The following is a 25476-nucleotide window of genomic DNA, read 5'->3' as shown; positions in this document are numbered from 1 at the left end:
CAGATGCTTTCTTTGCCTTTGAATCACCCACATGAAGTGATTGTCCAGTCACTGTTTGAATATCTCAGGTGATGGTGAGCTGCCTACCGTTTGGGGTAGTCTATTTCTAATTTCAGAGACTATTACTAATCATTAGAAAGTTCTTCCTAAACACAGCGAAATGCTTATATCAGGCTGTTGAGATTAGGAAATTTTTTCTTCTCTGTTTTTGAAACTGTCGGTAGTAAATTTTAAAAGGACTTCAAGAGGCTGGAATCATGAGCCAAAATTTTTATTATCATTTTTTTCATTATAAAAAAGAAAGAAAAAAAGCCTCTTCCTCTGTTGAACCAAAATCTGCTTTCCTGTAACTTCCACCCATTAGATCTCAGAGCCCTTGGAGTCATACACAGAATAAATCTACAGCTTCCTCTTCACCATGAGCCCAGTAATGATTTGCTGACAGTAGACAAATTTCTCTGGGGATTTGCTAGTCCCCTCACTATTCTCACCACTCTTTCTCTGGCTGTACTTTTGTTGACATGTCCTTTGAAGTGTGATGCCTCCATTGAACGGAGGACCTCAGGTGTGGTCTGACCAGTGCAGAGTAGCACAAGATGATCACCTCCTTTATTCTGGACGTTATACTCTTATTAATACAGCCCAAGGTCACAATACTTTTTTTTTTTTTAAAGATTTGTTTTTTTGATGTGAACCATTTTTTTTAAAGTCTTTATTGAATTTGTTACAATATTGCTTCTGTTTTTTGGTTTTTTGGCCGCGAGGCATGTGGGATCTTAGCTTCCCGACCAGGGATCGAACCTGCACTCCCTGTATTGGAAGGCGAAGTCTTAACCGCTGGACCACCAGGGAAGTCCCCACAATACTTTTTGTAACAACCAAACCGTGCTTTTGACTCATGGATCATGAAGAGTTTTCATTTATTCTAAAACCCTCTAAGCAACGTCTCTCACTTCCTACGGTTGTACTGTTACATTTTGGAATTCAAATAGGTGACTTCATATTTGTCCCTGTAAACTTTGATTTTGCTATAGTGAGTCCAGCCTCATGACTGGTATATATCATACCAGCCTCTTGACAGCTCTACGAATTCTTTTTCTGTCATCTCACATTTTGGCTCTCTCTCCCAGCTATGCGTAATTTTCAAATTTGATCTAGTGACATTAAAACAGAAAGAACCCTTTTGTGTGTGGTCGTTCAACTGCTTAAGAATCGCTTAGAATCCCCACATTTCTTTATATTGTCCCAAGAGTATGGTGAGAGAACGTTTTATTGAACTCCAAATACATTGTAGGGGTAGCATTCTCCTCATCTGCCCATCGAGTCACCCTATCAAAGGAAATGAGCTTGAGTGGGGAATGACTTGTTTTTCCTGAATCCATGCAGAGGCTGAGTGATCTTCTCTTCCTTTTGTAAGTGCTCACCAATCCTCCTTTTAATCATTTGTTCTCGAATCTTGCCTTCAATCAATATTTAACTCGTTGATCTCAGTGACACCACAGCAGTGTGCATCCCTTTCACCCTCCATGGGGTTTTCAAAGACATCACCAGTTGTCCTGCAACTTGAGCTGCAGGTCATCATAATGCCCTGGGCTGTTATTGACCTAAACTATGAGATGGAGTTGCTCAGAGCAGCTAAAGGCTCTCTGGGACTAGACTGCCTTGAGGAGCCTCTCTCTGGGGCTCACTTTGTCCCTTTGACTCTGAAAATCCTTCTCTTTGCAGAAGAGAAGGAACACAAAGGTTGCCTAGGAGGTTTTGATTCCTCTCTGTAAAACCATTAGCAAATGAAAAAGGGCGCCCCATCACTCATCTGGTAACACCCAAACTCCTCAGCTGTTATGAAGGCCTCCACAACCTACCTTTCCAATCTGATTTCCCACCGTTTAACTTGAACCCTCTACTTCGGTCAAGTCAGTTCCCTCACTGCTCCTCAAGCACATCTAGACCTTATCTCCATGCTCTGGCTGAGGACTTTCTCCCAATTTGGAATGCCCACTATTCCACCCATCTACCCAGATCTCATCATAGCCTTTCTTGCAATTTCTGTAACTCCTTTAACGTTTAGCATACAATTGAAGTCACAGAGATTATGCATGTCACTCATTTGATCATAGTTAAGTTTTGTCTTCCTGACAGTAGGCACACCAAAAGGGGTATGTTTTATCCCTCATGGTATATAAACCAGCACAGGGCCTGGCCTACAGTCCTGATAACCATCTTCACTTCCTACAGAGATTTTCCACAGTGACCAACCTCTGGCCCTTCACACATACCACAAGTTCAGATCCCAAGATAGCTGTGTCCAGCTCCTCAAAGGACTAATATAGAAACTAGATAAATCTAGGGATGCAGGCTGGACCTGGTCTAGGCACTAATGATTTTTGCAGTGTGAAATCAAATCTAACTATACCCTCAGCCCTTTAAACAAGAACCTGGGCTTTCTTAGCTGGGCTCAGGGCTGGCGGTCAACAAGGGGGCCAAGAACACTCAAGGCACCCCGGGACAGCACTGACTGTCAATTAGACTGAAACCCTGCCTGCCTTGGAGGTCACTCAGACCTTCTGAAGGTGTGAAGACCAACTGTAATCTCTCACTGATGGGTCCCAAATAGGATTGGAGCTGGGTTTGCTATGGCACCTTGAGTTCTTAGAGGAGAAGCAATGTCTAAATCTTCCCAACTAGAAAGCCTCCTAATTTGGAGGTACACACACACACCCCATAAGAGGAGGCCCAATTTGGTAATATCTGACATGGAGCAATGAAAGGATCATGACAACAAAGACTCTGAATTGATCTAAAATGGTCACGTAACCCAGCCCTCTCCGCCTTCAGGAAGGTGAGCACCATGGCTTCCCTTAGTCATTCACTCAATTTGGCAATTATTATTGAGGACTTACTACGTGCCATGATCAGCTCCTATCTACAGCAAAGTTTTGCCGTGTGTTTAACAATCTTTTCCCCTCTATCTGTCTCAGAAGAAATGGAGAACAGATCACCAGCTCTGTCCTTATTTAAGAGTTACATTTTTGAAGATGGTATAGCACACTTGTCATATAGTAGGTGCTCTACAATTATTGAATGTTACTTCATCAGCTTCTTCCTTTCTAAATTAAAAAAAAAAAAACCCTAGTCCTTTGGCACATTGTTTTTGCTCTTCTCCAGACCCTCTGCAGCTTTTCTACATATGCTGAAAATGTGTTGACCAAGGGCAGACCCACGACTGTTTTCAAAGGCCTAACCAATACTAGGTAGAGTGGAGAAAGTTGAGGAGCATGAGAAAGGTCATATGTTACTGGACTGCATTCTAGATCTGTTTCTAACACTGTGACATTGTGCTTTTCTGAGCCCATTTACCCAATTATAAAATAAGTGGGTTGGACTACATGACTCTGAGGTTACTTCTAATTCTAAAAATTCGGATTCTGATTACTTCCCAGGGATTCCATCCTAAATTTTTGTTATGATATGCTAGTATTTATTTATTTATTTATTTTGCAGTACGCGGGCCTCTCACTGTTGTGGCCTCTCCCGTTGCAGAGCACAGGCTCCGGACGTGCAGGCTCAGCGGCCATGGCTCACAGGCCCAGCCGCTCCGCAGCATGTGGGATCTTCCCGGACCGGGGCACGAACCCGTGTCCCCTGCATGAGCAGGTGGACTCTCAACCACTGCGCCACCAGGGAAGCCCCAATGATATGCTATATTTGAGTTAGTTTTGGAAAGAAGGAAGGAAGGGAGGGAGGGAGGGAGGAAGAGAAAGAAGAGGGTGGGAGGGAGCAGGGAGGGAAGAGAAAACCAGTTCTACACTACGGACTCAGACTCATTCAACTCGTGACCCACCCTGCCAGCCTCCCCCCAGTTCTTTTTTTCTTTTTTAACTAACCTGGGTGAAGTCAATCATTGCCCATCTCTCTTGTCCCCACGTACCATATTAGTATACTAGTCCTCGATTTTGGTCTTTGTACTGCCTTGTGTTTGTCCCCTCTGAACATCATCCTGTTGTGTTGGTTCATCTCCCTCATTTTGTCAGGGTCACTTTGAAGAATTCTATTCCTGGTTTCTGAGGTGTCAGCAACCCCACCCAACTGTCACACTTGATGAGCAGACTCCTGGTTCAGTCCTTCAAGTCACTGAGAATAATACGATACCATAATGCTAACTCTGTGGAGCCCATTGAATCTGTCCCCCAGGGTTGACAGGGAGCCACTGATCACCATCCTGGAGAGGAATGCTCCAAGAGCCCCAGTGACCTCTCCAATTTTAATTCATAGACCAGGAAACCAGTATCTCTGGGGAGGAGAGGGCCCCTGCTCTGTCAGTCACCCAAGGCCAGGGAGTCCACATATCTGATGCTGCACTGGATTCAGACACGAAAAAGAATTTCAGCACGTTAGAGGGCAGACCTCCTCCCAGCCCCCAGTCCAGGACGAGGGCAGGGTGGTGGCAATGGTGGCAGTGGCAGAGGCAGCGGCGGGTGGTGGCGGCGGCAGCAGAGTGGTGCAGTGAAGAAGGAAGTGTTTTTTTTTGATGTTTCATTAGGAGGCCCGAGGTGCTGAGAGAAGGCTTCAGCTGCAGGAACCCAGAGCGTGGGGGGGGGGGGTAGGGGGGTGGGGACTGCAACCTGATTAAGATTGGAGAGGCCTTCGTGAAGGGGGCCGGTAGTGTGCTGCCCAGACTTGTATCAGCTTAAAGGCACAGGATGCAGAGGGAGGCGCCCTGCCAGGAGGTCTGTTGGGCAAGGCCTGTGCAAGGGAGGCAGGTTGGGAGTGCTAACTGGATTTTTTATTTTTATATCAAGACACTGTGTTTAAAATTTTTACAAAGGACAAACTCCGTGGGTTTCCGTTAGTGTTTTAAGAACTTTTCTTTAAAAAAAAAAAAAAGCCAACAACAACAAAAAACACCACCTTTTTGAAAGAGAAATGACAGACACAAAAGAGACTCTGTAAAGAAAATGGGGCGAACTTCTGATAGCATTACCCCAAGGGCAGAGGCAGAACCCAGATTGTACCCAGGGCACCGATAATCACATGGCCTCCACAAAACCTCCTTCACCAAATTTGCAGTCCCCTGCCTGGTCTAGCTAGGCCGATGCTCCTGGCCTCTGGGGGACGCAGGTCACCCTGTGGTCTCTGCAGCCCTCCGCAGAGATACAGAGGTGGCTGGCAAGTTGCCCCCTAAGGCCCTCCAACCCCATCCAGTGAGAGCCCCTTCCTCCTTCTCCCCATGGTTTTGCTGGAACCTGTTTCTTGGGGGCCATGTTCCTTGGTCGGATTGTGTGAGCACTGGGAGTTCCAGAGCCAGAGAGACCTGGGCCTGGAGCCCTCCCTTCCGGAGCTTCTTTGCACCCATTGGTTGGAGAAGCATTTGTTCCAAAATTTTTTTTAAAAATCAATAAAAACAAGACCCAGAAAAAAGACCAAGTCTGGGGGAGAAAGAGCTACTCTGCTCTTTAAAGCTCCCAAGTCTGGAGTTGGTCGGTGGTGCAGTTCCAAGAGAGGTGGAAGGCGAGCACCAAGGGGGTGTCCAGCTGGTGCTTCAGGCCCCCCAGTAGTGTCTGTGGTCAGGCTCGGGGAGCCGGCTTCAGCTGCTGTTCCACGGGTCCTCAGTTCCCCAAGGACTTGTTTGCGTCCCCACTTGAAGGGTTTGTTCAGGTTTACTTCCTTATTTGTGTTGTTGCACATGCGGGTGCATGCCCACATCTGTCTATGTTTGTGCAGGTGGGTCTGCTGTCGGGTGTGGGTGCGTGCGTATACATATATGTCTGTGTGTGTGTGTGTGTGTGTGTGTGTGTGTGTGTGTGTTCGTGGATCCGGGAGGGACAGAGCCGGGATATATGCTGTGCTCTGGGCTGCAGCTATACCCGGGTGCGTGCGTATACATATATGTCTGTGTGTGTGTGTGTGTGTGTGTGTGTGTGTGTTCGTGGATCCGGGAGGGACAGAGCCGGGATATATGCTGTGCTCTGGGCTGCAGCTATACCCGGGTGGTGGAGTGTGAGTGGGGCAGCCCGGTACTGTTGAACCCTGCGGCAAAGGTGTTATAGGGGTGCAATGTCTGCAGCCCCACCAGGGAGTTGGGGATCATAGTGATAGTGTTGGGGGTCATGAGTGGGATGTCATCAGGGGAGCGCCGCAGGGTCAGCGTGTAGTCGGGCAGTGCAGTGAGGCGCAGGGTGTCATGGGGGGGACCCGCCTCACACTCGTGGTGGGTAGGGCCCAGCTGCAGTGCTGCCAGCTCCTCCTCGGGAGCAGCTCCCAATTCAGGAGCCCCGGCTCCCCTCTGAGGGCTGGGCTGCCGCAGGGGCTCCTGACGCCGCTTGTCCTTCCGATAGTAGAGGGCAGCGAAGGCCAGGACATTAAGGAAGAGGAGGGAGGCCCCCACGGCGATGGTGACGCTTAATTCAGTGGAGTAGTCACGAGGGTTCTCCACCAGGAGCGGCCCTGCATCCTGGTCCCCGTTCCAGGACCCTTGGGCATTCTCATTGCTGTAGGCAGGTGAGATGGCTGGTCGTTTGGTGCTCCAGGTCTTGCCATTGGGCCTGCGGGTGATGTGGGAGCTGTGGGTGGTATCCGGGGGTGGCACTTTGGTGGTTGTGGACGTGTAGTGGAACATGTCATGCAGGTTGTATAGGTGGGGCACCAGGTGTTTCCAAAAGGCCACCTTAGTGGCACGGTAATGATCGCGGACCCTTGGCTTCAGGCCGATGTGAAGGTAGAGCTGGTCTCGGGGATTGTATTTGGACCAGGCCACTTCCTCAAAGCGGTTGGCCTTGGTGTGAATGAACTTGGTGTCCTGGGGGACCGGCTTGTTGGGATCCCTGAAATACCACATGGAAATCTGGGGTCACCACTCTACCTAGACAAGGAAAGGGTCCAGGATTCTTCCTCTCACACCCAGCCCTAAACCCCTTTCCCAGTCCAAAATGTCCCACCGTTTCCATCTTTTTCAGGGTCCTTCCCTCTGTCCATACCCCTGTTTGTCCCCAGGCCTTGAACTCCTATTGCCCGTGACATCATGGAAACCATTTCATCCTTCCCTACGCCCATCCTGTGAGATCAACCTATAGGACGCTGCTTCTTCTTCTCACAAGCTACAGAGCACCCATCAATCTTTTCAGCTGCCCAATTTTTCTGAGCGCCCTTTAAAAGTTCTTTCTGAATGTACTTTATTCCCACTTCACATGGCCTCCGACCATCTAACCTTGAATCCCATAGTTCTGCCAGTAACTCTCACTCCTGCTCAATCCTAATGCTGAGTTCTGAGCCTCAACAAAATTTTTTTACTTTTTTTTTTTTTTTTTTTTTTTGCAGTATGTGGGCCTCTCATTGTTGTGGCCTCTCCCGTTGCGGAGCACAGGCTCCGGACACGCAGGCTCAGCGGCCATGGCTCACGGGCCCAGCCGCTCCACAGCATGTGGGATCTTCCCGGACCGGGGCACAAACCCGCGTCCCCTGCATCGGCAGGCGGACTCTCAACCACTGCGCCACCAGGGAAGCCCAGCAAAATTTTTAAGGGGAGGAAATGGCATGAAAGACTAGAAAGGGGGACGTAGGAAGAGGGATGAAGGGGTTACCAATCAAGATTTGGGGACTGTCTTAGGAAGGGAGATGATGGAAGAGGTTTGGATAGAGGAGCAGAGGGGAGGGCATGCTGGGGTCCCAAAGAAGAACCCCCAGTTTCTCCTTACCCGGTCTTGGCAAAGTTGGTCCAGTAGGTCATGACGACAGCACTGAGCATAACGTCATTCTTGGAGAAGTTGCAGGGGAAAAGGTCAGTGGGGCCTACCATAGGGACACCGAAAACGTAGGGTACTTCATCCCCATGAGCTGCGTCTGACCAAGCAGGCTTCATGAGGCTCTGGCAGTGATGGTAGAAGGCGTAGAAGTAGGTAGGTGAGCCATAGCGGGCGTGCAGATCAGCTGTCACCACTGAGGGCTCCACCCACTGGTGGTCAGTGAAGAGTGCCACCAGTGTTTTACGGCGGGTCTCAGGATTGTCACGGTCTGCCCAGTCTGTGTACATGAACTTGATGGTCTCCCGCAGGGTGTCCTTACCCTCAGGATAGCCATACAGATTGTCCACAAAGTTGGAGACTGAGTAATCAAAGTCAGTGCCAGAGACACCATCTTCAGGGTCCACCACCCCTTCCACAAACTTGAGCCCCTCACCCTGGTTGACGCCTAGCATGATGTCATAGTTGAGGAACTCGCCCTGTTCCATGAGAATCTCCGGGTCATCAGGAATGACATCACCGTCAATCACGGGGCCAAAGGCCACATGGTAGCGGGCAGGCTGGATGTCCTGCTCTACCAGCTCCTTGGCACTCTTTTGCCGAAGACAGTCCACCATGTCGACGGTGTCTAGCACGTTACAGCCTACCTTGTCTGCCAGCAGGCTGGTGTACTTCACTGGTTGGTAGTTCACAGCCCAGCTGGACAGAGCAGAACCACTTTGGATGATGGCCCTCTGGAAAAGCCCTATAGAAAATAAGCAGCACCAGGTCAGATCTGTCGTGTCTCTCACAGCCTAAGCCTCCCTTGCTTGTCCCTGAGGGACAGATCGAACACCTCCTCATTCCTTTGTTACTGAGGCTGCCCTCTGGGTTGAATGGACTGCAAAGGACAAGTAACCCTTTCCGCTGGAATGATGGGTTAGGACCAGAGGATGGGTTGTTGGGCTCCTTTCCTGACTGATCCCCTGCCTGCTTCTTGCTTCCTTGTTCTGGGTGATGGTTGGTAACTTGGGGGTTAAGGAAACACCAGGAAGAATTAACCCCTTGGGTCCCAGACATCAGCTTCCTTATGCTCCCTCTCTTTATCTCTCCTTGTCTTCCCCTCTTGCTTCCTGCCCAGCTGGGCCCAGCTCTGTGCCAGCACACCACAAGGGAGCTGGCGCTTCCACCACAAAGGGGTCTTTTTCATGAGAGATGAGAAATGCAGACAGGAGAGAGCCTCACATTCTGGGAGTTTAGGGAAAGATTCCCAAGGGCAAAGGCCCTATGGTCTGAAAGTCTCCAGGGAACGTGCCCTCCCAGGCTGTAACCTCCACAGACACTTTCCTTTTCCCGAAGCTACTGATGCCTCAGATCCAAATTTCCCCCTAGGTGAGAGGGAACCAGTCCCCCAAACTCAAAAAGTAGATGATTCTTCCCCCCTAGGGGAAAAAGGTATCATTCTCTCTCTGGCCCCAACATTCCCAAGTAAGGGAGAACCTGGCCCTCAGGTGCACAGTTCTGTTCCTCTAAGAGAAAGGGAGTTTACGGGACTTCCCTGGTGGTCCAGTGGTTAAGACTCCATGCTCCCAATGCAGGGGCCACGGGTTCGATCCCTGGTCAGGGAACTAAGATCCTGCATGCCGCATGGTGCGGCCAAAAAAAAAAAAAAAAGAGAGAGAGAGAGAGAGAGAGAAAGGGAGTTTGCATGGGTGAAAAAGAGAGGGAGAGAAATATAGATGAGTACTTAAGTGAGCCTCACTTTTTGAAAGATTATTCTCCATTAATCAGTTACAGAAAAACAGAGAGAATAAATCTTTTTTTTAGATTTTTTTTTAAAAAAGTCTTTATTGAATTTGTTACAATATTGCTTCTGTTTTCTGTTTTGGTTTTTTGGCCAGGAGGCATGTGGGATCTTAGCTCCTGGACCAGGGATCGAACCTGCACCCCATACACTGGACGGCAAAGTCTTAACCTCTGGATCACCGGGGAAGTCCCAAGAGAATAAATCTTAAAAGCAGCCAGGTCTCCAGGGACACAGGCCCCCTATGAGACAGAGAATAGCAGCACACCAAGAAAGGCCTTCTCCTCCCAGGGAAATAGTCCCTAATCAGAGGAGGCACCGTTCCTCTTTCCAAACAGAGGCACCCTCACAACTAGTCACTTCACCCTCCTTGGTGGAAAAAAGGAATTCCCGTTCCTGTACTGTCACCTAGAAACATATTCTAAAGGAGGGATGTACATCCAACATTCCCTACATCCCACCTTAGTCTCCCCTCATGGAGTCCCTGGAGGGATAGAGACAGAATTTCTAGGTCAGAGAAGGTGATTTTTCTTCTTCAGAAAGACAGGCCTTCTTCAAAGAGAGACTGCAAGTCTTTCTGTTAGAATATCACTAACTCATAAGGTTGATTTCAGTAATAAACCCTGTCCTCTCTTACGGCCTTCCTTATCTTGGAGAAGGACACTTATTTTGGGAAGATCTCTTTGTGAGAAGCTCATCTTTGCCTCTCAGAGGTAGAAAGGGCTCTTATAGTCCAGAGGTGAAGAGAATGAAGAGAACACTTCCTGCTGAGCAAAAAAAAGGCCCTATTTGGCCCCCTTGGAAGGGTCACTGGCAGGGGGACCCACAGCAAGGAGAGAGGTTTCCCTTCGGGCTAAAAATGAAAGTCTCCCTTAGAGGGGGCTGTACAGCCCGGGGGCGGGAGAGGTCTGGTCTGGAGTCTGATAAGAGCTCGACATCCCTCAGGCAAAGTCCACCCGCAGGTTTGTAATCCTCACTTCGGTCCCATCTCTGCCCCCCCATCCCCACCCCCACCCCCATCAAGGGCAGTTCCCGTCTTGCACAGACTTGTTCTTCAGCGAGAAAGGCAGAGAATGTCTCTTACACCTAAAAACTAATTTCCACTCTAGAGCTCTACCCGAAGTCATGTGTCCTTCCCACACGGAAAGATTTCCCCCCCGCCCCCGCCCAAAAAGAGCTGTTGTCCTTCAGAGAGAGACATTCTACTCCCACGCTCCTCAATAAGACTCCCACATCAGGAGAACATTCCTTTCTCAAGATGTAAATGGGATTCTCTCCTTCTCTCTCTCACAGTGGGAGAATTACATCTTCCCCTCGAGAAACATTTCCCTTCCACTTCTCCCCAAAGGGACACCGAGCTGGCAGGTGAGGGCTGCTGACTCCCCTGGATGCTCCTGGGACATGGAATTGGGTACCCTGGAGCCTGGAGGGACTGGGGCTCAGGGTCGGCGGCCAGCACTTGTCTAGTTCCTGTTTCGTTCCAAGAGCTACTCACCCTCAGAGTGATGCGACAGCGTGAGGAGGCTGACACAGGACGCGCCAATGCCCGAGCCAAAGACGGTGATACGGCGGGGATCACCACCGAAGAAGGCAATATTCTCGCTCACCCAGCGGAGGGCCTGGATTTGGTCAAGGAGCCCATAGTTGCCCTTGGCAGCCTGATCGCCAGTGCTCAGGAAACCTGGATTCAACAAAGGGCACGAGGACAGTGAAGGTGGAGGGATGGAGGATTTGGATGACGGTGACAGTTGGGGGCATGAGGACGGAGGATGAGCATGCAGTGCAGCTCTTTCCACCCAGCTAGCATTAACCATTGCTCCTTTCTGCAAGGACCAGCGCCATCACTATAGGAAGGATTGGCTTCCTACCTCCCACCCATTCTCCAGTTTGGAAGGTGAGGTCTCCAAACCGTTCAAAAGGGATGCCTCCAGCTGGGAGACTTAAACTGCAGGAACTGCAAATGACCAGGACCCAGCATCCTCTGCCCTGATGTACCAGCCGGGACTTTACCCTAGCACCTGGCAAGATAGAGTGGAAAGAGCAGGGACCCTGGAGTCAGTTTGGTTTGAGTCCTGGCTCTACCACTTACTGGCCATGTAGCTTTAGGCAAGTTATTGAGAATCTCTGGGCTCTAGTTTCCTCTTCTGTAAAATGGGGATAAAATACCTCAAAGGGTTGTAACAAGGATAAAATGAACATAAGCGTCTCGAATATGCTCAGCACATTACACATCTATAGTTACTTCTCGTTCCCCATCCTTCTCTCTCTGGAGGAAGTGAAGATCCCAAGAGGCTACAATTCCTAAGCCTTCCTTGCCCCTCCTGTCCAAGTTCATCCATTTCCACTTCCTTCCAGGGTCTCGGATGCCCCCTTCTCTTCATTCTCACGGCAGGTCCTCACTTCCCCCTCCTCCAAGACCTAATGAATCGGAAACTCTGGGGATGGGGCCCAGCAATCCGTGTGTTTAACAAGCTCTCCAGGTAATTCTGATGCCTGCTGAAGTTGGAAAACCACTGGGTTAGACCATCTTTTTCCTCTAGTGGAGAAATGGGGAAGTCAGTGCAGTGCGGTTACCACAGAAACAGGTCTTCCTGCCCACCCACTGGGATTTGCTGCTGAGGAGACATGTCACCATGGAGACTACCTTCCCACCCACCTGCTGGGATTTGCTGCTGTGGAGACTTGTTGCCATGGCAACTACCTTCCCGCCCACCTGCTGGCTATCCCACAGAGATGTCCTATATTCCCCCCCACCCTGCTTCCATTTTAGTCTGATCTTGCTGCTTCATTTTTTCTCTCTTCCCTGATCCTTAGTCTACTTGGAAGGCTCTATCTTCTCCTGCCCTAGGCTTTTAGAAAGGTTCTTTCCAAGTGGGTAGCTGTGGTGCTCCTACACATTGGAAACCTATACCTGGGTGAGTATTTTTTGACCCCACAGTTAAAAGCTCATTTGTAGCCCCTGGGATCAACTTTGTGGGAGGCCATGTTTGAGGAGGCTCCCTCAGCTCACAGAGAGTTCTCTGACGGTCCTGGTAGTCCACGGGCAGAAGCTGACCTTAAACAGACTCAGGCAGGCACAAGACCCCATCACTGTCTTTCTTGAGTCCTTTTGTTTCTAGTTTCTGTAAAAGAGCTCATTTCACCCTCTTCAAGTGTGTTATTAATTTACCTTTGGTGCAATTAAGTATGTAAAGTACTTAGTTATTCCTCCCAGGACCTAGTCACAAGCCCTCTTTAGCCCCAGGTTCCCGATGAGGAAATGAGAAGGAATTAGAGAAAGCCTGAATGAGGATGAACGGAGGAGCTCTTGTTCCTCTAGACAAGAGAACCAGCTTCTCCTTTGCCTGGCTCGTTCACAAGCTGAAGTTGCTCCTGCAAGTCTTAAAGTATGCTGACCAAGATCCATCCCGGCTGTCCAAGCCTTGCGACCCTCCAGCAAAAATCACTATGTGTTTCTCTTAGCCTGCCTGTCCTCTCTCCCTCCTCTCTCCTTCCCCCGTTTTCTCTCTCCCTTTTCTCTTATTTTCACAATAGCAGACTTGGCTTCGGTCTTTGCCAAGGTATCGTTCAGTGAAATGTGTCAAATACGTCTGTCCTAACCAGCATGAAGAGCCTGCATTTGGGTGCAGTAGATTTCTCCAACATGTACCAATTCCCTGGGTTAGAAACAAAGGTCTGAAAGGGCTGGGTGGAGGATTTGACCATCACTCTCTGCTCCCTCAGATCCCACAAACCTCAGGATAAGAGGCACTGAAGCCTGTGGATGATGTCATGCCAACCATCCTACTACAAGCGTCCTGCTTGAAGTGCTCTATCCAACAGGCTCAGGCGGATGATACAGAAAACGTCGCCGACCACAAGCACACAAAAACCTGTCAGTCTGGGAGAGCGATCACTCGCTACTAGCTCCCCAGTAACTCAGTCACCCACAGAAACCATGTGAGAATGAGGGCTGAAACACCAAACTCCATAAACTGTTAGAGCAAATCTGAGCCAGTCTCCCTGGACCCAAGTTTATACTGCAGTGCATGGTAAGCTGCTTGTCAACAGAAGACAGGGGAATCTGGCACATTGTATCAAAACCAGGTATCTGTGTCACCCAAGGCTTGACATTTATCAGGTTTTCAGTTTGCCTGAAGGGTACCTGAGCAAGAATGTAGGATTAAATTCTGAAACCCAGAATAAAACTCGGCAAGCCCCTACTTCCTCAGCCCCAGGGATATCCACGTCCTGTATCCTGCTGGGGTCCCTTTCTTTTGTTGGTCTCAAGCCCAGTGGGGGCTTCTCCGATTATAGTTACCCCTCTGCCTTGGATGGGATCCATGGAATAGCCTGTGACATTCTCCAAATACATGAATCACCAAGATGTCTAAAGAAGCACCTTGGAGGAAACCGTCTGCTTGGGCTCAGGGCTCAGAGAAGCTGATGGGAGGGAGGGTGAATGAATGCATATAATTGAGGTCCAAAACTGGCCACCTGTTCTGGGATGTTTTGGGAAACAAAACAACAGAGCCTCAGCTCTACAGCAAAATCCCCAAGATTCAGAGACAGACCCGTGTTCTAAATCTGGCGCCAAGAGACAAAAACATCTTGAATGTACCCAGAATCCAATCAGCGGCTTATTGATTACATTTGTGTTCCAGAGCAGGCACTAAAGGGTACACAGGAAGTGGTGGGGAACTTCTGGCCAAATCTCAGTTTATGGCTCCTTCTGAGGTTTGGGTAATATTAGTTTGATCATTAACTATTTAAGCTCAAAGAATAAAAATCCTACCCCGAGATGTGCTGTTCTGGTTATCCAAACGAGAGGAGGTTATAAGGTGGTGGTGGTGGGGTCTTTTAACCTGAATTTCGTGGATGAGTTTCAGCGGGATCCATGAAATAACTTCTGTGTGTGTGTGTGTGCACACACATGCATTTTTGGGGGAAGAGTCCATAGATTTCATCAGAATTTCAAAGGGGTCCAAGACTCCCCAAAAGGTTAAGAACTTCTGATATACAAGCTTAAAGATTAGAGCAACTGAAGGGTTGTGAAGTAATCAGCAAATCAGGATATCATAGGGAGCGCTCGCCAGCAATAATAGCCTTCCGTGAAGCCCACAGCTCCCAACTGACACTTCAAATCTTGAGTCTCTCCTCTGTCTCCTTTCCGCCTCCTTTCTGTGTGTCACTCGTATCCTCTTTTCTCTTTCCCGTCCTTTCCTTCTCTTCCTTATTTTCTCCTCTCTTCTCCCCCGATGCTCCACTCTCTCTTTTCTTTCATTCCTACCTGGTCCGATCATTTGGAACTGAAGCATATTCTTAGTATTCTCCGTGCTTTCCATTGATCCTTAGAGACTGGAGCTTTGTGTTGATAATTTTTAAAAGCAACCGAGTTGAATATTTCCTGTCACCCTCATTTAGAAAATAAAGTAACACAGTTACTTCTGGCCTTCAACAACCATGCACTTGTGCCTGTGTATCTGTGTGTGATTACGTTTGTATACGCATTACTCTTCAGGAACTATGCAGCCCAAGCGTGTGGGTTTGCAGCCACCTTCATGGTACCATTTTTACTATCAGAGACTCAGATCCCCTTTCTCAACAGGACAGAACAGCTTACAGAACAGAGCCTTGCCATGATGTCTGTGGCAACTCAGAGAGACAGAGGAGCAGTGGCAGAACCATGAAACCCAAAGCCCACTAGACTGTGGAGAGGCCAGGGAGATGCCCTGCATATGTCACACCCAGCATCCAGATGCCGCTGAAGGGAACGCAGGCTCCACTTTTTTCTGGGAATATCATTTCTCTCATCTGAACCCCCAGAAGGTGTCTTGCTATCCCACATAGTATTAAGGGGAAGTCAAGAGAAGATTGCCTTTCCGTGTACGTGGATGCACCCAGAAGTGAAACGCAGCTCTGGGGCCTCTGGGATGCCAACTGCCAAAGCCACAACATACTCAAAAGCAAATTAAAATAGGGTCCTGTCAGCCGACAAGCCCTGGAGTAAGCCGTGCCTAATTGCTCGTTCAGCACCCAGGCCTGCAGACCTGAGAAACAGCCCAGACACCCACTGGGACTCAGGACCCCAGCCTTCCGGGCAGGAAGTTGGCTTCTTTGTGCCACTCCAGGGCTATGGGGCTGCGTGTGCCCTCAGAGGCCTGGGTGAGCATCCGAAAGGGAGCAAGGCCGTGTGTGCTTGGTCGCCCTCTCTGAGGCACTTGTTTGCCTCAAGACCTTGGCCAGTTAGGCATTAACAGTTACCAAGGAAGGCACAGGGTAGAGGGGCAGCGTAAATCACCAAAATAAGCATGTGGGTGACAGAGTATGTGTGGGGAAGGGGATATGGGTGTGTATCAGGAGGTATTTGGGAAGTAAGTGTGTGTGTGTGGGAGGAAGATGGTGTAATGGGTGGGAGTGTATGGGGATGTATGTGTGGAGAGAGTAGAATAAATGTGCAATGTGTGTATGTGGGATATGTAAGTGTGGGGTGTGCATGAGTGTGTATACGTGTATGGATATGGAAGACCAGGTGTGGGGATATGGATGCGTGTATATTCGTGGGGTAGGAATATGTAATATGTATGTATTGGACATATATATGCCAGATGTGTATAGGAAGAGTGTGTGTGTGTATGTGATACGGGTACGTGTATCGGGGCCTGTGGGTGTGTGTTTAAGGGGGGATGTGTAAGCATAGTGCATGGGATGTGTACGTAGATGTGGAAGCAGGGATATGAGGGGTCCGTGCGTAGTATCTGTGTACTATGGGCTGGGGAGGTGTGGACGTGCAGGTATGGCTCCCACATGTGTAGGGAGGGGAACGCTGGTTCGTGTTTGTGTAGGGAAGGTGAGGGACATACGTGTGTGTGTGGCTGTTGGAGGAGAGGTGGAAGTGGGGTGTGTAGGGGGACGTGGATCTGCCCGTGTATGTGTGGAAGGAACATTTGTGTACATTTAAGGTGTATATATGTGGGGCTTGTGCACGGATGTGGACGTGCAGGGTGTGGGTCTTTGTGTAGAGTGTATTATGGGGGTAGAGGAAAGCGTGAGCGTGGGGGCACTTGTGGTGTATGTGGGCACAGATGTGGATACAGAGATGTGGAGGGAGAGATACATGGGAACGTGTGTGTGTGTATGCATCCATGGAAGGTGAGAGAAATCTGTGTAGATGTGCGGTGTGGATGTGGAGTGTAGAGAGGCATCTGGGTATGTGGATATGTGCATCAGGGAGACTATACGTGTGCAGTGTGTATGGAGTGGTGGGGGAATGTGCATATATGTGAGGGGGTCTGTAGATGTAGATGTCGGGGTCTGTATGTGTATGGGTATGTATGTGTGTTTGGGGGGGTGAGCGAGAAATAGATGCATGCTGGTGGATGTGGGCAGGGTGGACGGTGGACATGTGAGGGTACGTGGGTGTGTGGATATGTGATTGGCTAGAAGGAGTATCTGTGCATGTGTGGGGTGTTTAGGGATGTGGGGTGGGTGGGTCGGGATGAGGCTAGGACACCAGAAAATGAATCGACTCTACAAAACTCAGCCAGGCAAAAGTCTGGAACCTAAGAGAAGAGACCTAAGAGAAGGTGTGAAGTTTGAATTGAGTTTCCAGTGGCATCTCAACATTCCAGGAACGGGCCTAGGGACACTGTGGGGAAGCCCCGGGCAGTTGGGTAGGGGCTATGGGATAACAACATTGTGGCCATGGTCATTAGCACCAGCTAGAGAACCAAGGCGGCCTGTTCTCAGCTCCTCAGCTTTCTTTCCTCCCTCCTTGAGAACCCAGGCTTCCTTCTAGGCACCCAGCAGGGAACCATACCTAGCACTCCAACCCGATAGTTGAGGGTGATGACGATGACGTTGCCATAACTGGCCAGGACGCTGCCGTCAATCATGTTGCCTGTCCCTTCCATGTAAGAGCCTCCATGGATGTAGACCATGACAGGCTTAGCGCCACTGTCCCGGATGTCTGCAAGGAGAAGGGGTGAGACACAGGCTGGGTAGGCTGCCCTTCCTCCCCCACCCCCGCCAGCCCTGGGTGGGGGGGTGTGGGCGCAAAGCTATCCCAGGTGCCAGGACACCACCGCCATCTCTGAGGGCAGGACTCATGGGGCTGTTCAGCCCGGAGCTTGAGCATCAGCCAGAGAAAGTTGGACGTCGGTGATGCTTTTAAAGACTCTGGTTTCAAGTGCCTCCCAGTAGAAGGCAGCCAGGCGTTCCTGATACAGCTAGGTCTACAGAGGCCGTGGCTGGGCCCTGGGGGACAGGGGGAGGGAGGAAGAGAAAGGGCAGGTCCCTTAGCTGGATCAGCGAGTCCCTGCCCCGGGCACCCAGGAGTCCTGGGACCTGACATGGCTTTAGAGAGCAGGGGCTGGGGAGCCCTGAAACCCCCAGGACTAGACCAGTTACATGGAAATACGGCCATTGGCAGCAGCTGGCCCCCCAGTGCAGACAGAGACAAGAGGGGCGGGAATAGGGGGTGGCACAGGAAGAGAACAAGGGAGAATGTGGGGACAGGGGAGTGAATGGCAGAGATGGGGTGTGTGTGTTGTGGCGGGGAGAACCTCACTGACATGGTTTCTCAGCCACGTGCTCGTTTACCCCATTCTCCCCGGGCATCAGGCAGACTTAACTGGAAACACTGGGGATGGGGAAGAGGTGGGGGCAGAACTAAGGATGAGAGAGCCTGCCCCCAGGCAGCTTTAAGATGAAGATGGAGCCTCCGCAGAGGCCACTCAACGAGAGACCTTTAAGCGGCTGCTCCCAAGACCCGAGCAGTGCGGCGACTGGGCTGGGCGGCCACAAGAAGGCTCCCAGCCTGATCACCTCGACCTGAAGCCTCTCGGCCTGTGAGCTGGACCACACTCTGCCGCACCGGCACAGCCCTACCAGCCACCAGTGGGCCCCCCTGAGCTGTGTGGCCCCCAGGCCAGGTCTGGGGCGTGGAGGTAGAAGAGAATGCTCTCTGCTGCCAAGCAAACACAACCTGTTTTCCTGAGGAGGAAGGAAGACTGGTTCAACCGTCACCCAAGGATCTTATGCCATCCACTGACCGGGCTGTGGCGTCCTGGCCTCAGCCCGGTGCTTTGGCCCAGTCCTTGTGGCCCTGTCCTGAACCTAATGCAGCCCCTGGCCCTGAGGCCATCTCTCTCTTTCTGGGTGAAGGCCAAGGAGGTTCTAGGTGGCGCTGTTCCCCAGGCCCTGTGGTTGTCACTGCCTCACTCCTCAGTTCAGCATCCTGCTGGGCCCCTCTTCCAGGAGCCAGCCTCCCCGCAGAAACACAGGGGTTCCTCGCCATTCCGTTTCCTCTGTGCCTCTCCTCGCCCCCGCCCCCCTCAGTCCTGCTTTCTCTCCACTCTCGCTGCTGCTCAGTAGGGGCAGGTGCCCGTGAACCACAGAAGATGGGGGAGGAAGCTGTCTCTGGGCAGTGGGGACCGGGGCGAGGAGGATGCCCTCCCCATGGCTCTGCTCGTGGTGCCCTGTTCCCGCCAGCCGTGTCCATCACCCTGGAACTCCCAGTGGCCGACCAGGCCAAAGATGGATGAACAGCCCAACGGCCTCATACAGGAACAGAAACACACCAACGGACGGACAGACAGACAGACGGGGCTTCTCCCCATCGAGAGGGGGAGGGGCTCTGTGCCATGCACCAGCCGCCACGCCCTGCAGCCCCCAAATACCTTCATCTTCATCCCCGTCATTATCCGCTAAGTCCTCGCCCTGTTTCTTAGCGCCGGATCCTGGGGACCAGACACGGGGAGACACAACAGCACAGAACAGAGAACAAAACAGAGAGAGAATTCAAAAACAGCATGACTGCAGTGTGGCCCAGCAAGCCAGCTCTGGGCCTGGGCCCAGGACAGGCAGGAGGGATGGCAAGAACTGAGGGAATGGGTGGGCTGAGGCCCAGACCTTCATCAGGATGACAGTGTTGCAAGGCCCCTGCTGTGCTGGCCTCCCTGCACCTCTCTGTCCCCAACAGCCTGTCTCAACCAACCACCTTCCCAGTTAGGAAGGAGGTAGCAGCAGGTGGGCCAGGGCACAGAGCCAGAGGCCCACTCAGGGAAAGGACTTCTCCTGGGTGGAAGGGGCTGCACGTGTGTACACAGGCAGGCTGAGCTGGAGAGCAGAGGCAGGCACCAAAGGTGAGAGGCGGCATCGCCAGCACGTGTAGATACGGATATGAGCTGTTAAGGCAGAGCCAGGGACCCCAGCCCTGAGCTATTCGGGCCCAGTGGGCAGGCTCCAGCTGGGCCTCAGCTGACCCTGATTCCCACAGGAGAAAATGGGAGATGAAGCTTTCCCTCCGGTCTTCCTCACTGGGGCCTGCTCTGGGTAATGGCAAATGGGGTTCCTGCCCACAGGAACCAGGCCTGAGAGCAGCAAGCATTGCTCTGAGATCGAAAGAGAGCCAGAGAGGGAGGGAGGGAGAGAAGGAAGGGGAAAAGGAGAAAAGGGACATGAGAGAGAGAGAAAGAGAGAGAGGGGGAGAGAGAGAGAAAAAAACAGAGATAGGAATAATGGTAGCAGCTCCTACCATGTACCGAATGGTTACCATGTGCCAGACACTCTACTTCTGCCTTACTGTCTGATCCTTACACCCCACTGAGGGAGGGACTATCTTTATTCCTGTTTCACTGATGGGGAAACTGAGGTTCAGAGAGGCAAAGTGACTTGCTTAAGATTGCACAGCTAGGAAGTGCTAGAGGTGAGATCCAAACCCAGGTCTGCTTGATTCCAAAGCCCATGGTCTTTCCACTGCACCATGCCACCTTTCTGGGACGGGGGAAAGGGAAGGGAAAAAATAAGTCAGGAAAGAGGTGGAGCATGGGGTGGGGTGGAGGGGAGGGGAGGGAAGGAGAGAAAAGAAGAGACCCGAGGAGAGAAGAGAGACGTTTAGGGCCTGGGTGAGCTATCCCCAATTCTCCTTCTCATTCTAAGGAGGTGAGAAGTTCATCATGAGAACGGCTTTGAGAAAGAGGACCCACCGCCTGGGTGCTTGTCAGTGTGTAGAAACGGAGGTCATTCTGTTGGCACCCCAGGGCTTATCCTCTTGTCTAAGACGTCAGATACTCTCGGCCTGGAGGCAGCAAATAGCCCTCTTTCTCAGCTGGTCTGGGTTCCCTTACAGCTATTAATCACAACAGGAGCCGCCCTCCAATTACAAAATGGCTTTTCAACCAGGGTAAGAGCCCAGCCTGAGGGGCAGAAACTGCCTCCAGCTTCCCGAACCTCCCGTGGCGCCTACCCTCTTAACACCTGACGACGACGGTGCTGCCCTCAGAAACCCTGTGGGACATGGGGCGTCATCACCCACACAGCAGACAGCCCCCCGAACGGCAAGGAATCACCCATCCCTAAACATGAATTCCCTCCAACTTGATGGGGGTGGAGGTTGGGGGACAGGGCTTATCTTCCCCAAGAAATCCTTCGCTTCCCCTGGACCCTGACTTAGAAGATGCATCCCGTTTGCCCCCCTCTGGGAATGTCCCTGGGTTGCTGCCTTGTCCCAGCTTCCTCCTTACAGATGCCTTTGCTCCCTCAGCTTAGCACTTGCTGAGCAACTCCTTGCTGCCACGCCTGTCCCCCACCCCCGGGCCAGCTCGACCACCGTCCCCCAGCCCAACAACTGTGCTGCGGCAGGAGCCCAGCCAGGCCAGCCCTGCCTGCCCTGCACACATCACAACCCTAACCACCTCTGGGGACGGGTCTCCCCCGAGAGGCAGACTTTTTAAGTCTGTTCCAAATGGCCAACAGGCCCTGGATAGGGAACTCATTTGAGCAGCTAAATGACCAGATGCCCTCTCCCACGCTGTCTGGAACCCACTTCCCAGCTCGGCCTGTGGGGCTTAGCTAAACCAGCTGAGTTTCAATGCTAGGCTAGGAGTTTCCTCAGAGTAGCGATCAGGTCTTCAGTTATTTCTAAATCTTTCCTCCACCTCGTATCCCTCCACATCCCAACAGCACCTAGCACGTGACCTTGCCCATAGTCAACAATCACGATTGGTAAGTGTTTGAACTTGACTGGAGCGTCCAGTTGGCTCTCTAGCCAAACTCTCAGGACTGGACTGGACTGGACTGCCCTAGGCTCTTACTGGTGCCCTGGAGGATCATTGCTCCTAGGAAATGGTTAATGTCATCGCCTCCCCCTCTGCCACCCTGCACCCAAGTAAGCAAGTAACTAGTAGCAGTAGGTTTAAGAGACCCTCTTCCTGAAATCTTTTATACGTTAATGGAATGTTAAGACCAGAATAGTCCCCTACCACCTTCAGATGCAGAAACAGAGGTTCTCAAAGGAAAAGACTTGTCTAAGGTTTCACTGTGAGTGAGCAGCAGAGCTGGGACTCGGTCAGGCTTGTGGCTCCCAGACCCATACTCTTTCTGCGGCACCGCAATGCGTCTTCATTCGTGCAAAAACATGTTTACTGATTGCCTTCTGAGTGTGAGGTCCTGGGCTGGGTGTGGGGAGGTGGTGTAACGCTTATCCCCAGGGCAGCAGACCTCACTCAAAGCTTCAGTGAGCATCAAAAGTGCAACAGGCAGATCGCCGGGCTCTGCCCGCAGAGATTCTTACTTAGTAGGGGGCGCTCAGTCCCAGGAATCCTGACGACCCCACTTGGGGGAACCCCGCCCTATGATTTCAAAGGAAAACAAACTCCAAGCTTGCCAAAGGGTTGTAGGGACTAGGCTGTGCTTTTCCACTTGTTCCTTAGTCTTACTGTTTCCAATTCGGTTCAACCCATCCACATTTCACCATTTGTTTCAGAGTAGGGGAGGTGGGAAGGACCAGATGGGAGTTGCCTCGCATGCTACAGTGGAAAGAACACGGCCCTGAGGGTCAAGAGACCCAGGTTATGGTCCAGGCCCTGCCACAGACCAGCGACGGGGCCCTGAGCAGCAGCAAGTCACTCCCCTGGGCCTGTTTCCTCATCTGTAAAATTGGGATACCAATTCCTGCCTCATAAGCTTCCACAGAAGTGGGAGGGGGGATTTTCTGAGGTAAGTATGCAAGCGCTTTGCAGAAAACAAAGTGGTATTTGAACAGGAAGAATTATTACACGGGTGGAGGGTGACAGATTCCTCCCGGAAAGAGGGTCAGTTTGCAATTCGGGATCCCGTGCCTCCTTCAGAGTGCACAGTTCCTGGAGACCCCCAAGGTCTGCCACCAGGCTAGCCCGGGTCACTCAGCTAGGCCCTGGCCAGAGGTGGTGGGCGGGGGTGGGGTGGGTGGGCAGGGTTGCTACACTTGGCTACAGTTTGGTCTAAGCTCCACGGCTGGAGAGTTGACTCTCGACTTTCAATCCGGGAAAGAGCACGGAAGGATGAGCTGGTGGCTCCCTCACCAGGCAAAGGTCAGAGCCTCTGGCTCCATCTTGGCGGCTTAGAGTTTCTCCTGAGGTGTCCCAGAGGGAACCACTGGCTCTGTCTTTGGCACACACTTTAGGGTGGACTTTGGGGCTGGGAAGGTTGGAAGAAATGGGGTTGCTGCTTCTGCTCTGGACCTGCCTTAGGCCACCAGAGCCTCCCTGAAGAGCAGCCGGGGCCCTCGGATGAGATGGAGCTTATGCTTGCTCACCGACCGCCCCCTGAGCCTGGGCTACTTGAAGGAAGGCTGGGTCCTCGGGGGCAAGGGCAGGTGGGCAGGCAGCCCTCCCTCTCTCTCTCTCTCCCTCCCCGCCGGCTCGCTACCTACCTCCTTTCCTACAAATTTTCTTGTTGGGCTTTCGGGCGCATTCCTTGGAAATCCGCTTTACTGTAAAATGAATAAAAAACTAAAAAATAACAGGAGGCCTCTGCCCAGGGGCATGCACCCGCACCCCCCCAGGCCCCAAGAGCTGCTCTGCAGGCGGCACGTGGCAGAGAGCCTGTCCCACCATCTCCTTGCTTCTGTCACTTACCTTAGTGTGACCCCCGCGGGAGGAGGCATCAGCTAGTGAAAGAGGAGGCACCTGAGCACTGCCCACCAGGCTTGCCCCCTGCCCCCCTCACACACCCAGCTCCCTTGGCCACACACACCTACCACCTCTCCGAGCAGGTGGAATGGCAACAGGGGGGCCTGGTGGCGCCAGCATCCTCCCGCGGGCAGCTGCCAGCAGTGACCCATACTCCCCCAGGGAACCCCCATCCAGCACCTGGCCCTAGACCTGTCAAAGCTCTCAGGCCTGGCCAGGCCCCTCTTGGTAACAGTGTCACTCACACATGGGAGCTCAGACAATGCTGGGAGAGGAAAGAACAGGGAGGAGGAAGGGGGAGGCCAAGCAGAGTGATGGTTAGAAGCATTTTCACAGACAGACAGATGCATGCAGCAGGGCACACCACCACATGCCAGCCACAAACACAGCGGGGCGGGTGGGAGGCAAGGAGGGCACAGTGCCTGGCCGCACTCACCATCCTCCGTGGGCACATAGACGTTCAGGTAGAGGCAGTCTTCGTTGGGCTCCTGAATGTAAGTAGCGACGATATCCAAGTTGGCCGTGAACCAGACAGGGAGCATGACTTCGGGCACAGCTGTGTGGATGTTCTGGGGGCACACTGGGGGAAAGTGTGTGGCGTTCCGGATGCCCGACCAGGATGGGGGTGGTTCAGGGGGCAGGAAACGTTTTTCGCCGATGGGGGGGGCTGCGTAGGGCACCCCAAGGTATTGGTCCACAGGCCCCAGGATCTCACTGGGCAATGGTACCCGGGCACCCCTTAGCTTCCCAAAGTGAGTATTGACTGTGGGTGCTGGGGCCTGGGTACTGGCCCTCAGCACCAAGCTCAGGAACCACAGGGTGAGGCACAGGCTCCGGCCAACTGTGGGCTTGGGGCTCAGGGACAGCGAGGGCAGGCCAAGCCGCAGCCACATGTTCCGGGCCGGGGGACTGGCAGGAAAGGCAGACTCCGGGGTCACAGCATCAGCCCAATAGGCAGCCCCTTCATGGCCACACTGACTTGAACCTCAAAACTGAGCTCTCGAGGGACACCTACAGGTGCCCGGCAACGTAGAGAGCAGGTCTTCCGAGCACCACAGCTTCAGAAAGGGGACTCCCTCAGGGCCAGACAGGCCTGTGGAAAGAGGGAAGTATGCGTCATCCAAGATGGTCGCGGAGGGCTATGGAGTGGGTCTTTGGGGCCCTGCTGCTCTTGGGCTACTCTCCTACAGTTAGGAGAGGTTTCCCATGCCCGGGGTTCCAGGGACCCTCAGACGATCTCCACTGCCAGTCAGAGCCACTTGCTGTGTCCGGGCCATGGTTGGAAAAGCCAAGGGGGTCGACAGATTGACAATTGTTGCCACTGCAAGTTGCCAGTCCCCGACTTCAACTCCTCAGCCAATGGAGCTCATCGGGGTCAGCTGGAACCAGAGTAGCATATGGTAGCAGGCGATGGGAGAACAGGAAATGGAGCTGGGCACGCTGCGTGGACACTGAGCTCCTAGCCCCCCAAGACCCATGACCCCACACAGGGACCTCAACCTCAGGAGACGGTAGGATTGTGAACCTCACTCCGGGACTAAGGCAGAAGAAGGGAACACAGCAGATAGGCAAAGGGGCCCCCAGAGAGACCCCGTCTCCCTCTGGCAGGGCAGGGGGCAGGACAGCCATTCACCAGAGTCCCCAGACCCTCCTGTACATTTCTCAAAGCCCTCACTGCTCCCACATCCTTAAGCCTTGGTCCTTTCTGTCAGCTATCTCTAATTCACGTGGGGTGCCAGAGACTGAGGCAGAAAGCGTTCTGCCTAGCACCCTAGGCATTGTTGATGCTCAGCCAGTGTAAAATAAACAGCAGAGTGCGGGGGACACACACTCAGAGACTCATAGAAATAAACTCACAAACACTCAAAGAGGGAGTGAGAGAGCAAGCCGGGACCACAGACACCATGATGTTCACTCACAGAGACATACAATCCAAACCCACAGAGATCGCCTCATATAGTCTCACATTCTGAGACAGAGAGCTTCACAGAGCCAGAGACTCACAGAGAGATACATTCAGAGACAC

At 52.0% G+C, this 25476-nt stretch overlaps 1 protein-coding gene across 4 annotated transcripts; it reads right to left on the bottom strand.

Moving 5' to 3' along the window:
• Positions 1–5977: 5977 nt before the first annotated feature.
• On the bottom strand, positions 5978–24343 carry NLGN3 (neuroligin 3; the record flags this gene model as incomplete). 4 transcript variants are annotated; one of them, XM_082680638.1, is made up of 7 exons in its annotated part: positions 5978–6821; positions 7692–8481; positions 11015–11200; positions 17318–17467; positions 19179–19238; positions 23192–23251; positions 23887–24343. In XM_082680638.1, the coding sequence occupies 7 exons, from the start codon at positions 24341–24343 to the stop codon at positions 5978–5980; spliced, it is 2547 nt and encodes an 848-aa protein (XP_082536764.1). The 4 variants fall into 4 exon arrangements, with proteins under 4 accessions (XP_082536764.1, XP_082536765.1, XP_082536766.1 ...); XM_082680639.1 differs by lacking the exon at positions 23192–23251; XM_082680640.1 differs by lacking the exons at positions 19179–19238; positions 23192–23251.
• Positions 24344–25476: the final 1133 nt, after the last annotated feature.

The sequence above is a fragment of the Grampus griseus genome, assembly GCF_964374135.1.
Source record: "Grampus griseus genome assembly, chromosome: X".
Lineage (NCBI taxonomy): Eukaryota > Metazoa > Chordata > Mammalia > Artiodactyla > Delphinidae > Grampus > Grampus griseus.
This window is presented reverse-complemented; position numbering and strand designations above follow the sequence as displayed.